This window comes from Suncus etruscus, chromosome 13 (assembly GCF_024139225.1).
Source record: "Suncus etruscus isolate mSunEtr1 chromosome 13, mSunEtr1.pri.cur, whole genome shotgun sequence".
Classification (NCBI taxonomy): domain Eukaryota; kingdom Metazoa; phylum Chordata; class Mammalia; order Eulipotyphla; family Soricidae; genus Suncus; species Suncus etruscus.
The window spans coordinates 96,396,483-96,414,689 of record NC_064860.1 but is presented as its reverse complement, the minus strand read 5'-3'; the positions used below and the strand labels follow the sequence as shown (position 1 = coordinate 96,414,689).

The following is an 18,207-nucleotide window of genomic DNA, read 5'->3' as shown; positions in this document are numbered from 1 at the left end:
ATTTTCCTCCTCTCTTTTGGGGAATCTCTGCTTGTCACTGACTATTTTCTCCTATGGGCAAAATTGTCTCTGAATGTGCCATGTGGGGGAGTTGAGATAAAGTGCTTAATAAAATGATTTGGAAAATAATTGGGCTCAAGGAAAGTATAGCTTGATGCTGATGGGCTGAGGACATCCCAAATATTAAATCTGGGATACTCCTGATTAGTGAAGAAAAATCAGACTGATTGAAGACCCTCAGCCATTGATACAATCTTGCAGGGAGAGTCCCCAGCATGGGCAGGTGCAGTGTCTGGGAGCTGTGTTCTACCTGTTTCTCTGAGCACTGCTGTGCAGGGGAAGGTCAACCTGTAACCTCACCAAGTTCTGTTCTTTGCTCAGCTCCTGCTCGTATCCTGACCTTCAGTGGCACAGTGACCACCCCCTGGATGAAAGACATCGCTCTGCCCTGCAAAGCTGTGGGGGACCCTTCACCCGCAGTGAAGTGGATGAAAGACAGGTAACCAGTTACCCAATTTAGATGTCCATAGGGGAGCTCAGGAAAGGCTGGGGGGGCGCTTATGCCACATTTAGAGGGTGGGCTTCACCCTCCCTCTGCTTTTGAGCAAACAGGGACATCTCACAGCTATTCAGAAAGTGTCTCTGGTCTCTCCACATTCAGATGAAGAAACTGGGTGTCACCAGCTTGAGATACTCTCAGTTTCTCTGAGCCCCATAGCCTATGGCTCTGAGGTCAAGAGAGGTCGAGTACATCTCTGTTCCTCCTGAGATAATGGACCAGCCACCCCTAACCCCCTGCTCTGAGAAAGCAAGTGAAGAAACAGAACACATTAGCACTGCAGGGACGCCGACTCTGGCTGGCTGTGCTCAGAAGTAATGACTGAAGAGGCAGCAGCTAAGATAGAAGTGAGGAAGTGGGCGAGAGGCTTTCTGTCCTTGGAACTTTGTCAAGTTCTTTCTCTCTCCCCAGGAAGAACTAGGCTTGATACAAGGGCTGAGGACTCAGGAAGGAGCAGAGAGATCTAATGCGATGGATTCCAATGAGTCTATCTATGCAGCAAAGGCCCTGGCAGATGTAACCACTCACAATTAGGGTGTTAGTCCATCATTGCCTTGCGTCTCCTCTCTGGGTCACTTAGCCTCAAAGTATTATTGGTCAGACCCAAGGTCTGAGGAGAGGTGACCCCCGAGGATGTGCAGGCATGTCCCACCTTTTGATGCTAATGAGGGGGAAATCCCATTTGGGCTGAGCTCCACTCACCCCCACCTTGGAGATACTGAAATTCCTGCTGTCTGCCGGAACCCAGGACTTGTGTCTGCAGGGGCGTGGCTATATTGACAGGTGGGAGAAGTCCAGACCCTCCCCTCCCCTCATTCCTAAAGAGAAACACAACAAATGAGTTTTTGTGTTTTTCTTTCCTTTTCTATTTACAAAGAGCAAAGTTCAGCTCTTGAGTGGGTTTTTGTCCCATTAACCATCACTTAAGTCTTCCATCGCCAATATGTTGTTGACTCCACAAGTTTTTCTGGTTTTCCCCCAGCTCAGCTAATGGGGATTGTAATTTCTTTCATCTGTGCCTTTTTCTTCCTGTGAGGCAGTAACGGGACCCCCGGCCTGGTAATGATTGATGGGCGGAGGAGCATCTTCAGCAACGGGAGCTTCATCATCCGCACAGTGAAGGCTGAAGACTCGGGCTATTACAGCTGCATCGCCAACAACAACTGGGGCTCCGATGAGATTATTTTAAATTTACAAGTGCAAGGTACAGAATTCCAGGGTCCAGTTGCCTCTATGCTATGTCATGCATGACCACATGCCAAGAGTACATCCACTTGAACATATGTACCTAAAAAAAATCCATCTTCATAAAGAGTTATTTTTAATATATGTTTGTCTTGAAAAAGTGTGAAACAGAATATGATTAACAGCATCTTTAAGTCCAGATATAACATGATCTGTATAGAGTTTATTGCCTGGATGTGTTCATCTCTGAAAAAATTATTCCAAATAACTTTTGATAAGGGACCAATTTACATGATGATGCATGTATAACTCAGAAAATACAAAGACTAAACCTGAATTTAATGATCGCATGCAAGGAAGAGACAAGGGTCACTTACAGAAACTCTAAGTATATAGTTGTGATGTTTGTCTATTTGTGCTATCAGTATTGCACACAATAAAATGTGTGGCCAATTTAAAATGGTCATGTAACTGGCCATTCATAGAGTTTCGGCATGGACACAGTGTTCATTTATTAGTGGGAGAACAACGTGTCTGCTTCTTGGCCTCTAAGTGCTTCCACAGTGATAAATCACAGCAAGGAAAAATGAAATCTTTATTGTGCTCGGAGGAAAGGGCTAAGGAAGGCTAAGAGTTTATCTTTTAAAAATAATGGAAAGCTAAGCTGGAATTTCAAATAAAGGACAGTGAGTAATGGATAACATTCAAGAACACACTGTTTTGTAACTTTAAAGAGATGGCCCACTCATCTGGTCTCTGGCCTCTGGGTTGCCTATAAGGGCAAAGAAAGCCACGTTTGAAGTGATTCTTTCTCTACACTTGGAGCACTTAATTCTGATGTGCCTCAGTGTTTCTGAACTTAGCCACAATGATAGCGAGGCCCATGTTAGATGTGTGTTCTCCTCAGGCCTGTGTGATTATTTAAGCTTGAGGAGCCCACCCTGATATTCTAGAATAGTGTGTGTACATGAATGGATGTGTGTCTATGAGTGTGTTCACATCTTGCATCTTGGTGTAGGAATTTAAAAAGTGGAAACGCTGTAGCTCATTTTTCTACTGGTCCCTCTTCCCCTGACACTTTAAAATCCTGTGAGCAGAGCAGCTAATTGTTGCCTTTTTACTTTTTCGCCTCAGTCACAGCTGAATCTCAGAGTCAAATAATGCACGTAACCTTCGCAAATTGAAAGATGATTTTAGTGAGTGATGAGCAACTCATCCATTTAAGGAATTCGTGAGGAAATGAGTTAGATAGGAATCCAAGTAGAAATGGAGTTGAATTGTCTTGAAATAATAGATTCACTCTGCTCTATCTCTTTAGCCCAGGATATCAACTAAATAGACATTTTGACAGAGCGAATTGCATATTTTGGCAACCTAAAACACTTATTTAATAAATGGCTGTTAGAAATGATTTGGTAAATGACTGTTAGCAGAGACTAGAGATAGGAAAAACTAACTCTTATTTTCTAAAACTGTTTCCCTCTCAGTCCCACCAGATCAACCTCGACTCACCGTGTCTAAAACTACTTCCTCCTCCATCACCCTCTCTTGGCTCCCCGGAGATAATGGTGGCAGCTCCATCCGAGGTAAGGAACACTGGGTCATCCACAATGGTGGATTCTCTTATCCACAGGCTGATAAGAGCCACCTCTTCACCTAGTACCTAACAGTGCATTCCTTTAAGCCTTCAAAATAAAAAACTTGTCATTGTCACATTTCTGTAACAAGAAACCACATCTATTTTTATTGCATTGAAATGCAAGTCATCCACCAGAGGAATCCCATTCACAAAATGGTTGTCCAACCAATCCAAGTGACATGTTCACCAGGGCCAAAAAGGAAGTTGCCAATATCTGACTCCAGGAGTTCTTCCATGTTGTGTGATTCATTGATTCACATAAGCCATCATTCCTTCATGTGTCTTCGACCACCGTGACTTTTTGACCAACAGAAGAAGACCAAAAGGTGGAGAACCTGGAGCTATTTCCCTTCCATGGGAAGCTTCTGTGAAAAGAATTCAGGCTAATGATACTGCATGAGGGAGCAGGATCATTCTAGCTATGTGGGAGGATCATTCTAGATATGGGCAACTGGTCAACCAGGAAATAGAGAAAGTTTTAAGAAAAGACCTCAGAAGCAAGGGAGTCTGGCTGACTGAAAAAAGTGGTTGTAGGGGAAGTAGCCCAGAATGGTCAGCTCTGATTTCCCAAGACCAAGGCACACTTTCTCCTGCTCTTTGCATAGGGGAAATAGAAGGAGTTAGAAATCTCTGAGTGTTCTAGGGGGAAGACAGTGAGATATTGGAAATCTCCAACCTGCCAGCTCACAGGAGCACCTTATTGTTTCTCCCACAGCCTAACACTTGGGGACCACCAGCTGGGAATATTTACACACTGTGAAACTGTACATGATTCTAATCAGGGGCACTTTCCTTCCCCCAAGAGCCATTTGTTAAATATTTATTAGCACTCTACTGGGTGAGGGGAGGATCTTCCCTTTTTTAGAGAAAAGAGAAGGTGAGATTATTTTTTAAAAATAGTTGGATGATTAGGGGTGAGGATACATTTGTGGGCTTGAGGAGCGTGGGAAAGATTCGTAACAGCTGCCATGTGAAATGCTCAGGGAGTCATTAATAGATGAGCAAAGTCATTGCCAAGTGGGAGCAGGGACCCAGCTGCAGACAAATAGCACATATTGTCATGGTCACAATGATTACAGTGGATGACTTTCTCTAGTGATCTTGGACAACTGGGAAGAGCTGTGGATGGCAGGGGATGGATTTGGAATAGAACATGAAGAATATTAACAAGTCTTCTTTGGGTCATGAGCTACTGAAGGCTCTAGGCTGTTTAGAGAACCTTTTAGGGAAGAAATGGGGCATAGGGGAAAGTGTTCAGGAGAACCTGGAATCCTAGATTTTGGTTTTCTTAGGATGTAAACATCAGAGGAAATGGTCTAAAATATGAAACTTATTTGATGATAAAAAGTTTCCAAGTAAATGGCAACTTTGGGTCCCCCAAATGGGATAGTGGTCCAGAAATTAGCATGGGAGCTTCCATCAACATGGTGAGAATAGCTTCTTGGAGTCATCCTAGATGGTGGCTGTTGACAGAGAGGAGTGTTCCCTATAACAGAGAGGATGCGCTGGGCAGAGCTGAGTGAAACCAGAAAGTGGAAGTTGGAGCCTGAGCATGCAAGTCCACCAACCCACCCGCTGCTTTAAAGAAGGGATGTAAGGATGCATCCTGGGTTCCTTACCTAACTGCCCACAAGCCCAATATCTTCACTTACATGTGGAAACAATACCACTGTTTTGTAGAGGGACAAGGAAGTTGGGCATTGCTTGGCCCAGCGTGAGTGTTCAGAAACAGCGAGTTGTTGAGACAGGTAGGTAAGAGTGGCCACAGAGATCAGAGCAACCACTACAAACATGATGATACCATGGAACCTGCTCCAATGGCTATGGTCCATCCATCCTTTAGTACGAAAGGATCAGGTCTAGATATGTTTCCCCATTTTTTGGATGGGGGTCCACACCTGGAAATTCTCAGGGTTCCTGGTTGACTCAGGGGACCATATGGGATGCCAGAGAATGAACTATTGTCTATTGTGAGAAAGGCAATCTAGAGACCTTGACCTCACTGGTAACATAGCCCTTTTCCAGGGCTTTTGTTCTCTTAAAAACCGCCCTGCTTTAGGATCAGAGAAATAACACATACGTTAAGGTGTTTGCCCTTCTGCACCATGTACAGTCCCCTGAGCACTGCCAGAAGTCACTGCTGAGCACAGAAGTAGAACTAGGACCCAAAGCATCTAAACAGGCAGACCCACCATAGCCCCCTTTCAAAATTAAAATTTTTTAATGATTGCACTTTAGATCACTTCTATGTTTAAGGATTTGGATGAGGACAGGTGAGTTCTGAAAAATGGATTTAGCCAATGTTGGTGTCCAGCTCCATGTGGGATTTGAAAAAGGTGGGTAGAGGTGACTTTCTTGTGGCCACACTAAGCTGCCATGCCACCAGAACAGTGCCATGTGTAGTCTGTCTTCTTCATGCTCAATCATCATCACCTCAGACCAGCACTTGCTCTGTCATCCAGCCTGGAGGAAATTTCCTGGAATCAAAACCAGTACAAATGTTGGGATGATGAGCTGTGTGGTCCAGCTGGGGTGGGTGGTGAGTTGAGTCCCCTAGAATATCCCTTGCTTTTCTCAGGGTACATCTTGCAGTACTCAGAGGATAACAGTGAGCAGTGGGGAAGCTTTCCCATCAGCCCAAGCGAGCGATCCTATCGCCTGGAGAATCTCAAGTGTGGCACCTGGTACAAGTTCACACTGACAGCACAAAATGGAGTGGGCCCAGGCCGCATCAGTGAGATCATAGAGGCGAAAACCTTGGGCAAAGGTAAGCAAAACCTTGAGTAAATATGCTTTTCTGGAGCACTCTGATCTACCATATTGAAGAGGGTCATCAGAACCACAAAAGATGGGCTCCTTCATGTGTTGGCGCTTTGCAGGGGTAGTCGAACTTGGGTATTCCTGAAATGGACTAACTAGTATGAGAGGTGAGCTGGTCTTGGCATTCCCAAGTCCTCTGGTTCTCTTTGTGATGGTTTCATTTTCAATTTTAAAAAAGGTAAACAGTGGCCAGAGAGATAGCACAGTGGTAGGGTGTTTGCCTTGCACACGGCCAACCTAGGAGACAGTGGCTCGATTCTCTGCATCGTTGGTCCCCAGAGCCTGCCAGGGATGATTTTTGAGCACAGAGCCAGGAGTAATCCCTAAATGCGACCCCCCACTCCCCTCAAAAAAGGCGAACATTCCTTGGAGAACCAAGAGCTTTCACATCAGCATGGAGATCTCTAGAGTGGTGATCATGACTGTGACATTTGTCTTCTCGCCTTCTCAGCTTAACTATGACCATAGCCCTTGGCCATACTGTGACCCTTCTATCTAGAATTGCCACATTTTCTGATAGAGCCTAATTTTTACATGGAAAGTGGAACAACTTGGTACTCTCTTATAAATCTAAAGTATCATCCCCAAGGAAATAACATTTAGTGAGTGACACTTGTAATGGGAGGCCGAAGCTGGATGTGAGTGTGAGGTGGTGAAAAGAGTCACATGTGATCCTTGCTTCCAAGTCTTACCTAATGGGGTGGCCTGGGAGGCGGCAGGAGAGAAACACAAAATCTTTGAGTGTTGAATAACACACACAGAGGGTGTCGAGGAGGCCAGATTCATTTCTGCAGAAATAAATCCAGTGCAGGGAGAAGCATATGGGGACCCCTGGTCCCAAGTCCAGCCTCCTTCTCCTGAAGCAAGTCCTTCCACGTACATGGAAATGGGTCAGCAGATGGAGGGGCTGGCTCTGAATCCAGGAACAAAACAGAGAGGAAATACCAACGGGTTCTTTAGGGCACCCTGCAAAGACAGCCAGTTCTCGTCCTGACCTCTTCCCAGAGCAGGGAAGCATCTACGGGGCTGGGTCCACCCCACTCCACCCCTGCTGACCCCTGTGCACCCTTCCCACAGAACCCCAGTTTTCCAAGGAGCAGGAACTTTTTGCCAGCATCAACACCACACGCGTGCGGCTGAACCTGATTGGCTGGAACGATGGTGGCTGCCCCATCACCTCCTTCACGCTCGAGTACAGGCCCTTTGGCACCACCGTCTGGACCACAGCTCAGCGCACCTCCCTGTCCAAGTCCTACATCCTCTACGACCTGCAGGAGGCCACCTGGTACGAGCTGCAGATGCGAGTTTGCAACAGCGCCGGCTGTGCCGAGAAGCAGGCCAACTTTGCCACGCTCAACTACGATGGCAGTAAGCGCCCACCCTGCCTCCCCTCTGCAGCCCCCCGCGTGTCACCCACTCTATCCCCCAGCAAAGTTCAACAGTCGGATCCCGGCTCAGACCCCAGGCAGAACCGTCGGCATCTCTTTATCTGTTCAAAGCTCACAACCTATCTGACCTGCTTCTCATCCTCCACTACTGTCCTGTAGTGACCCATAAAGGTTGGGTCTCTTTGACACCCCCAAGGTTTATTCACCCAGAGACAGGCCTCTGACTGGCCCAGGTCAATGCCTCTTTTGTTGTGTGCCTCCGGGACCTCGTTTAGAGAGCTTAGCTTTCTACCAGGAGTGTTCTTGGGGTATAGGTCCTATCCCCCCTAAAACAAGAGATTCCTAGAACCCAAGGATCCTCAGAAGAACTAAGGCAGGAAGTCTAGGAAACTTGGGTCATCTCCCTGGATCCGTACCCTGACCGAGAGCCATTTCCTTCTACCCTGATATAGATGGACCCCTCCCCAACCCACCTTCACAGCTACTGCTATCCAGGGTTATTTCCCCATAGTCCCCCTCTTCTAGCACCCAGGAGCACCCAGCATTTCAGGGAATGTGTCGTGGTTCTGAAGTCGACCCTCTCAGAGTAGGTTCCATGAAGCAGAGGTTTCTGCAGAGAGTGGGGCCCTTCCCATGACCTGCCTTGTTTCCTGTGAATTCCAGGCTGCTTCTCTCCACCAAGCAGTACCCACCACTGCTCTACCTGTGCTTGCCCCAAAGCTGATGGGCTCCCCAGCACCCTCGAAGGAGAGGCCTTTCCTGTCCATCTCTTATTCTAGATCAGGGGTGGCGAACAAGTTCGACACAAAGAGCCAAACTTTTAAACTGTGAGAGTCAGAGAGCCACACCACACAGTGACCTGCCAAAACAGACAAACACTCACACAAAAGCATATAATTTTAACAATAATATATTAAACATATATTGCATTTTGCCACTTGGAGTGAGGGTAAAAATCCTGTTCGCTACCCCTGCTCTAGATCACTGGCTTGGACTTAGTGCTCCCATAAACACTCCCAGGCCCTCAGCTCCATACTTTTTAGATAAAATGTTTGTCAAAACTTTTTATTTGCAGAATCCAAAATGATCTTTCTTGCTAAAAAAAGAAAAAAAAAGTTTGCTACAGACTTACAAAGCAGCCTTCCTATTTGGGGTATTTTGACATTTTGGTTTTTTGGGGGAAAAGCCCACCCAATGATACTCAGAGCTTTGCACTCAGGAATCACTCCTATCAGGTATCAGGAGGGGGGCTATATAGGATGCCAGGTGTGAATCCAGGTTGACCATAGGCAAGGCAAGCGCCCTCCCAACTGTACCATCTTTTCAACTCCAGACTTTCCACTTTGGGTTTTTTTATTTTGTTTTTTATTTTGGAGGACAACCCATTAATGCTCAGAAATTTGCACTCATGGCTCACTCCTGGTAGGGATCAGAAGATCCTATAGGATGCCAGGTATTAGGCCCACATTAACGCTGTGCAAAGCAAGCACCCTCCCCGTATGCTATCACTCCAGACTCACTTTCTCATATTGGATGGAATTGTAGAATAGATTCCCCCATAATTCTACCAAACTATAGCTGCTATAGTTCTGCAATCGGAAATGATACCACCACCCTAAGAAATGAGGCTGTCTCGTTACATTTTCCTAGGGGGCGGGAGGGAGGAAGATAGATTTGGGGGAGCTAATTTCACGGATCTATGGCTTTAATATCTCTGTGTCACATATGCCTGTAGAGAATTTTCTTTTCATTTAAAGGAAAATAAACAGTGGCAATTAGGCTTCACATCTTTGCCTGCAGAACAGACTCTTACGGGTCTCTGATAGTCACAGTTTTGCCTCTCGGGGTCTCTGCAGACCTGCTCCTCCCACGTGCACCCTTAAGTGAGCTTCTCACTGCTCTGACTGGAGGTCCATCAAGCTCCTAAGACTGCACTTGGCAGAGTGCAAAAGGGTTGGGGGTTTCCCATTCCATAATGCTCAATGGCACAGGAAAAATAGAGTTTTGCCCACAAGTTGTAGATTTTTTTGCATTGCTTTCCTAAATTTACAGTTTTCTGTCCCTCCTTTCCCAGAAAAAAATTCATGAGATGATGTTTGTCATATAACTGAATGACAAACTCCCTCTAAAGGGACTATTAGGTTCTAAATATTTGTGCCCTGAAGTTGCATTTTGCCTCTGCAAAGGAGAAGAGCTCGGGGTTAGATGGGACAGATAGTCAAAGGGACAGACTCAGTATGTGGGAGGCCCAGCTCCCTTCCCCACAGCATCTCCAGGAGTGATTCCTGAGCATTGAGTCAGGAGTACCCCTAGAATACCCTAGGTGTGATCCCAAAACCAAAAACTGAATTAATAATTTTTATAAATAATTATTTTGGTTGACTGGAGCAATAGCGCAGCAGGTAGGGCATTTGTCTAGCATACAGAAAACCCACGTTTGATCCTCAACATCCCATATGGTCCCTCAAAACTGTCAGGAACAATTTCTGAACACAGAGCCAGGAGTAACCTCTGAGCACCACTGGGTGTGGCCCTCCAAAAGACAAAAATTATTAATTGAATCCCCATGATATACACGTTACAAAGTTGTTCATGATTGAGTTTCAGTCCTACAATGTCCAACACCCTTCACCAGGACACATTTCCCACCACCAATGTCCCCAGTTTCCCTCCTTCCCTCCTCCTGCCTGCCTCTGTGGCAGACATTTTTCTTCTTTCTCTCTTTCTCTTTTCCTTTTTTCTTTTAGACCTTGTGGTTTTCAATATTGTTACTGACAATTATCATGCATATCAAATTATTTCCTTTCACCACCCAGTTCTTGTCCATAGTGATCACTTCCAACTACAGATGGGAAGAATTAACAATTTTTCATTTTTATTACAACACTGTTATTTATCAAGTTGTTCATAATACAGACATTTCAGGCATTAAATGTTCCAACACCAATCACACCACTTGTGTAACCTTCCCTCCCCCAGTGACCCCAATTTCCCACCCACTCCTATATCTTGCCCACTTGCAGGTAAAAACAAATTTATTTCATATTTTTGTTATGACACAAAGGCAAATAAAATTATCAAAACTTAGATCAATAAAGGTCAATTTGAAATAATTGTCAGATCTCTCAATGTTGCTAAAATTTTCTGGGTAAAATAGTGTTTTAAATAATAAAGAAACAGGGGCCGGGAAGGTGGCGCTAGAGGTAAGGTGTCTGCCTTGCAAGCGCTAGTGTAGGACAGACCGCGGTTCAATCCCCCGGCGTCCCATATGGTCCCCCAAGCCAGGGGCGATTTCTGAGTGCATAGCCAGGAGTAACCCCTGAGCGTCAAACAGGTGTGGCCCAAAAACCAAAAAAAAAAAAAAAAAAAAGAATCAGCGGCCAGAGAGATAGCACAGTAGTAGGGCGTTTGCCTTGCACAAGCTAGCTTAGGACAGACCAAGGTTCAATCCTCCAGCGTCCCAATGGTCCCTTAAGCCAGGAGCCATTTCTGAGTGCATAGCCAGGAGTAAACCCTGAGCATCACTGAGTGTGGGCCAAAAGAGAGAGATAGAGAGAAAGAGAAGGAATGAAGGGCAAGGGAAAGGGAGAAAAGAGGAGAGAATAATGGAAAAAGGGAAAAAGAAAGAAAGGAAGGAAGGAAGGAAGGAAGGAAGGAAGGAAGGAAGGAAGGAAGGAAGGAAGGAAGGAAGGAAGGAAGGAAGGAAGGAAGGAAGGAAGGAAGGAGAAAAAGGAGGAAGAGAAATAAAAAGATTCTCGTGGGCCAAGCTCAGAGCTCTCCCATGTCTCACCCTCTGGATGCCCTTGGGTCCCAGGGCATGATTCCCAGAGCCCCCATCCCTGAAGCCTGGACCTCTCTTCCTGGCGACTCTTCTCCTGACATCCTGGTCCTGCTTTCAGGCACTATCCCGCCCCTCATCAAGTCCGTGGTGCAGAGCGAAGAAGGGCTGACAACAAATGAGGGGCTCAAGATGCTGGTGACCATCTCCTGCATCTTGGTGGGCGTCCTGCTGCTCTTCGTACTGCTGCTTGTGGTGCGAAGAAGGCGGCGGGAGCAGCGGCTGAAGCGGCTGAGGGGTGAGTCTTTGCTTTCATCCCTGTCACCCTTGGAGTCCAGAAGCAGCCCCAGAGCCTGGCATTTCCCTGTCCCAACACCCTCAGTTCCCCGGTAGAGGAGACTAGAACAGCAGGAGTACCACACTTGAGGGAACAGTCCTAAAAATGAAAAGTGACTTTGAGTTGATCCTAAAAGGAATTTGATCATTCTCCTCCCATCTCTGTGGTCCTTGGCAGAGAGGTTCAACTTCTCAGGCACTTCTGGACCCATTCCTGGGAAATACATCTGTGCTGGCGAGGGCACCTTTGGGCTACCTTTGAAGGGCCCAGTCTGGTCTGTAAGATGACACCCAGCTATTAACCCAAAACAAAGGCCTTCTCCCAACTTCCTCTTTCCTTAAAACCTCTCCTTTGATATGTAAAAGCCCACCTGGATAGGTCTCTCCTCTCTGTCTCTCTCTCTCTCTGTCTCTCTCTCTCTCTCTCTCTCTCTCTCTCTCTCTCTCTCTCTCTCTCTCTCTCTCTCTCTCTCTCTCTCTCCTCTCTCTTCTCTCCCCCCCCCCCAGTGAATTGATAATTGGTTTAATATAGAAAGATTGAGTTTTGCTTGGCGCTCAGAGATACCACCAAGTACAAACAGACTCCATGATTCTCTTCTGACTGGCATAGTTTATTAATCCTTTGCCACTACCCTGCTTCTTCAGACCTGTCCACCCGTCCACCTAGAAATGTGTGTGTGTGGTGATCTCACAAATCTTATGGATTTTGTTTTACACTAGTATGCTCTGAAAAAACAGAAAGAGATTCTCTTGCAGGGAAGTGGTGATGGAGGGTTGATTGCATAGTGAAGCAGAGACTGCATTGGTCTGAAAATGTGAGCAGAACCCAGGGCTGACTATGATTCTGAGACTAAAATGAGGGGCCAGGAGTGAGCTGGGACCCCCTCACTAGCTAACATTGCCTGTTAGCTGCCATGACCCAGCTAGATTACGGTTCTGACCACAAGATTATTTGCCGCCTGGTCCTGGTTGGCTGAGGTAATGTAATCAGGGGGACAGTGAGTTCTTCCCAAATACATCCCACATTGGGACAGGTGCTTCCTATCTGCCTGTTATTGCTGGCCACTCTGTTCTGGTGAGATACTCATGTGTGCTTTCCTGTGATCCTCTCGGGCCATATGCAAGACATGTCAGGAGCATCTGAAAGACTCAAGTAACGTCTGATTCTGGAAAATAGACAGCCGCATGCAGGGCACTTGACTGGCACAAGTAGACCTAGGTTTGATCCCCAGAATCACATATTGTCTTCTGAGCACCACCAGTGATCCCTAAGCAGTGCCAGGTGTGGCTCCAAAACTGAAAGAAAATTTAGAAAAAGAGACCTCAGAGTTCCCTAGGGATAGTCTGGAAGCATTTCTTCTAAAATAAACCCATGATATACACATGGTTGACTTTCATGAAGACAACAGGCTCTTCTCTAGACACAGGAAGTCCTGACTTAATCCACTAGTAGGTTCTTAGTAACTAAGATTTTAATTAAAATAACCCATTGGAGGGGGCCGGGCGGTGGCGTTAAAGGTAAGGTGCCTGCCTTGCCTGCGCTAGCCTTGGATGGACCGCGGTTCGATCCCCCGGTGTCCCATATGGTCCCCCAAGCCAGGAGCAACTTCTGAGCACATAGCCAGGAGTAACCCCTGAGCGTTACCGGGTGTGGCCTAAAAACCAAAAAAAAAAAAAAAAAAAAAATAACCCATTGGAAACCAATGTGAACAGGCTCATAGACATCAACTGGAATTCAGTCCAGTGCTGACATAGTATCACCAATCTTCAATCAGAATACGCCAAACACCTTCAGAGTCAGAATAGCTGGTGTTGTTCAGAAATTCATCATCTAGACCAACGATGGCGAACCTATGGCACGCGTGCCAGTGGTGGTACACGAAAGCCTTGTAGCTGGCACGTGGGAAGGTCCACAATTAAGATATGCGGCGCATGCCGCATAATTTTTAGATACTAAAATCTTGTTATTAAGGTTTAATTGACGTGCTGGCACTTTTGAGAAAATTATTTGGTTTTGTGCAGCAGTTTGGGCATGCGGGCTCACCGCAAGGGAAAAACTCCCCTGGAAGTTATGCTGATCTATGTTCGGACATAGTCCAGATAGAGCCACAAAAATGGGATGCAAGCTCCTGCCCACAGACCCCTCTTCTGACGGCTCCTACACCTCCTGATCAGGTTGCTGTCACTTTGCAAGGAGTGGCCATCTGTTCAGCATGCCACACTCCACCATACATTTTCACCTTCCTTCCAGTCCTGGTCTTCTGCAACTCTCACCTGTAGATGTATCTCACTAAAATCCCCCTTTGAAGCCAACTTCACCTTTGCATACCTGACTTGGGTGCACGTCTGTCCCGAGCTCCCTGCCTGGGGCTCAATGGACAAAGGATTCTAGAAAGATCCTCCTGACATGAGGCTTGGTGGAGGGGAGATGTACAAAGAAAACAGGCAGTAAAAGGGTAGCTAGCAACTCCCCTGACTGCAAAGAATCTTTTAATTCAATGGAGACAGAAAGTGATGAAAAACAGTCCTGCACAGTTTGTGGTAACCAGGGAGTGAGAAATGCCTGCTGATAAACCACATCTCACTCTATTCACAAGTGTTCATCCCGGAAACACCAAGGAGGTGTTTGGTGACCCTCGAGCAAAAACCAGACAGCCCACCCCCTGACTCTGGACCTTGGGGATGGCTTTGTCCTGGGGTTTAGACAGCTAGACTCACCAGTCCCGTTTTCTTAAAAAGGAAGTGAGAACCTGTGCATGGGACCTGGGACATGGGACATTTTTAAAGACCCACATTAATTCATTTTGATGTGACAAAGGATTTGGTGCAAAGAGGTTCAACATCCAAGTGATATTTCTAGCTAGTACATCCACTCCTAATTCATCTCTTGCCCCCATGCTTACTGCTCATTTGTGGCTATAATTACTGTGTTTCCATATTCTTTCTATAGACTACCACCCCACCTAACCCCATTTTGGTTTGCATTCTTTATCATACCCAGTGATTTAGTCATGGCTCTGCCAGGGCTCCAACCAAAATACAACCTGGCACTGGATTCTGGCACTGGATGCTGACTCTGATTTTGTTGTTGTTGGCTTCCCCCCTTCTACATACAGGTTCACTGTTGTTGATTTCAATACAGAAAGCAGTACATTGCGTCAAAGTGCATGACTTTCACCCCGGAAGCAGTTTGATTTTCTTAGTGCCAGGAAAGGGATAGACACAACAGTGAGGGTCAGTGGGAAGCTGGCATGTTTGAGGTCCAAGGGACTGTATTTAGCCAGGATGCTGCAGCCTAGGGATTCCTGAAAAGCGGGTTACCATGGCCCAGTGGGCTACCATGGCCCAGTGGGCTTTGCATCAGCATAGGGCAGGTGCTGAATAAAGATTTCCTAGGCAAGAGTCTGGCTAGGAGCAGCAAGAGTGCAAAGAGCTAGGACTGTGTCACCAAACAACGAGATGTTCAGAACTTGATGCCTATTTTTCTCACAAATTTAAAAGACTATCAAGGATTTAAAAAGCAAAAGCAGGGTACAGAGCAATAGAATAGGTGGGGTGTTTGCCTTTCATGTGGCTGACCCAGGTTCAATCCCCAATCCCTGGCAACCCATATGGTCCCCTGAGCACTTCCAGGAGTGATTCCTGAGCACATAGCCAGGAGTAAGCCCTGAACCTCACTAGTTGTGGCCCAAGACAAAAATAAACCAACAAAAAACCCTAAAAGCAAAAAAGCCTACAGACCTGAGACTTGCTGCTTGAGAATGTGACCAACCTTTCTTTGAGAAGCCACATCACTCCATTCTCTGAGTCACACTGTCAGTTGGCCCAAGATAGAGCCCTAGGAATAGCTTTATACTGATAAGGGCCCCCAAATCCTTGGGTGGACAGTACCAGACAATGGAAACTACACATAAGACCCCTCCTTCACTTCTGCTCATTCATTAGCATACTAAGTAGTCCACCCCCAAGTGGTCTCTCTTTTCTGTACCCAGTCTGTATGTCCATTGTATGATCTTCAACTACGCATGCCCTCTTATTCCTTCTGAATATGCATGTCTAGAAAGTGACATCACCCTAATTCTACCCAGCAGAAACTCAGCCCCCACCCCACTTTCTTTCCATAGAGCTTCTTTTATACAGCAAACATAAGCTCTTTTCATGCCCACGAAATCCTCTTTCCTAACCAATGCACTCTGTGATCTTGGGAATGTAGCAAAATCCACCTGCACCTTCAGGCCAGGTCAGAGTGGAAAGAGATCTAATCACAAATCCAATCACATAAAACATCATCCCCAGGGGACAGCGAGGTGGCACTAGAGGTAAGGTGTCTGCCTTGCAAGCGCTAGCCAAGGAAGGACTTCGGTTCGATCCTTCAGCATCCCATATGGTCCCCCCAAGCCAGGGGCAATTTCTTTCTTTCTTTTTTTTTTTGTGTGTGTGTGGGTTTTTTTTTTTGGGGGGGGGGTCACACATGGCAGTGCTCAGGGGTTATTCCTGGTTCCATGCTCAGAAATTGCTCCTGGCAGGGCGATTTCTAAGCGCTTAGCCAGGAGTAACCCCTGAGCATCAAATGGGTGTGGCCCAAAAAAACAAAAACAAAAAAATTAAAAAAATATATCATTCCTTCTCCACCATGCACCCAGGGAAGCATCTTTAAAAACCCATCAGTGAAACAGTCCTATGAGGCTTTTCTGTTTGATCACGAGAGTCTGGAAAGAAAGCAGGTCACTAACCAGCCCAGCCCTAGGGTAACCCACATTCGGGTGATGGTGATAGAGGCTTAGGAGGGCAGCTCATCTCTCTGGAGCAGTGATAATGTACTAGAAAAGAATTTGCTCTAGAAAGGCCTTTGATTTTAGCCCTGCAGGGCTACTAAAATGTTAGTTACTGAGATGAAATGTCTTGCTCTGTTGAGCGTAGCTCATTAGTAGAATCAACCAATTATAGCCTGACCCACATCTACTCTGATCTGGGACCTGGGTTAGAGCTAGTGCAAATGTATTTACAGCTTTGGCAAATTCATGCATTGGTTTTCCCACCACCAGAAGGAACTTTCTGAGACTATGCCAATGTTTAGCTGAGCAATCACCAGTCAACATCAATATGGGCAAAAAAGAAAAAAAGAAAAGAAAAGTGGGACGACAGAAAACAATAGAGTTGTTTAATATTATTTACAAATAAGCAGACTTGTTAATGAATGTTGAGATGGTCACTCTGAAAGGCCCATTTCAGTGACTCTGTTAGAGTGTTGGTCACTTATACATGTTTGCCAGCAGGCTATGCTTTGCCATATAGACCAGCAACCTAGTTAGATAAATACAACATAATACTCTTTATGTAAAAACTGGGGAAAAGAAAATGGGACTCAAGTAATTTAGCCAACCTATATTCTTCCTTCCTGAGTCCTCTACTAATTTTAGAACACAACCTCCTAAAGTCTCAATTGTTTATGAGTGCTACTTTCTAAAAATCTAGAACCTAATGCAGCCACTTTTAATGATGCCCTGTTTCTCCCACAGCTCACCACCAAATTCTTTGAAGCATGTGAGGTGATGAGTTGGGGACAGAGCCCATTTCTCAGCATTTGATTCTCATGTAAGGCAGTCAGCCCTTGTTTGAGCAAAAGCTTTGGTCAGAGTTTACTAGAAAGATACTGAACTTCGTTGGCACCCACCTGGGGAGTTAGCAGTGCCAATCAAATACCCCTTTCCCAATTTCCAGTAAGCTCAGAACCCAATCATTTAGTGGCTTAAATGTTGACTGTGCTACTATAGTCTTCACTGCAGTCAACAGACTTTGAAATCAATTTATAGTATGAAAACGAACCTTCTGGCAAGTCCTCCTTCCCAAGGAGGATCAGGGTTCATCAATAGGCAAAGGCACAATTTGGGGGATCATGCCACTCTTGCATCATTTCATTAACTCAACAATGCCATTTCCAGCACTGCCAGTGAATGGTAACTCATTGGGTGACCCTCATTGGGTCCACCCTCATTGGGTGGACCAAGACTTAATTCCAACTTGACTTATCTAAAGGAAGTGCTTGGGTATGAAAACCAAAGAAACTTCTCAAAGAGAAAGCTGTGAAGACCCAGTGGCTTTGAGAATGGAAGGAGAGGTGATAAGAGGCAACAGGTTCATTGCACAAAAGTCTAGGCCTCAATGACCTGCAAATGGTGATCTGAAGAGCAGCATCTGTTCCTTGTAAGGGACTGCTCTTTGTCAAGTTATGAACTGGATAGTGTAGGAGGTGTTCAGAACACAGGCTAATTCATTCCAAGATCCTGACTGGCATAAACACGCACATATATACATACACACAAACACAAACACCACATACATACTTTAACTGTGTTAAGTCATTCCAGAAGAGAAGAAACTCGCCATCTTTGCTTTATCTTTTATGTTTATCTAAACATAGATAGGAGCTAGATATTAAACACCCTTTCCTGTGTTTCCTCTCATGGATGGGAACAAAGGGACCCGATCTTGCCAGAACCTC

General features: G+C 45.8%; 1 protein-coding gene across 1 annotated transcript in view; it reads left to right on the top strand.

Annotated features, from left to right (window-relative positions):
• DSCAM (DS cell adhesion molecule) overlaps positions 1-18,207 on the top strand; it is a 589,689-nt gene that overhangs the window by 532,400 nt on the left and 39,082 nt on the right. Inside the window, 6 exon segments of the mRNA XM_049785384.1 lie at positions 382-499; positions 1,600-1,763; positions 3,232-3,330; positions 5,962-6,150; positions 7,281-7,571; positions 11,491-11,667. Of these exon segments, the coding sequence (XP_049641341.1) occupies positions 382-499; positions 1,600-1,763; positions 3,232-3,330; positions 5,962-6,150; positions 7,281-7,571; positions 11,491-11,667 (1,038 nt within the window).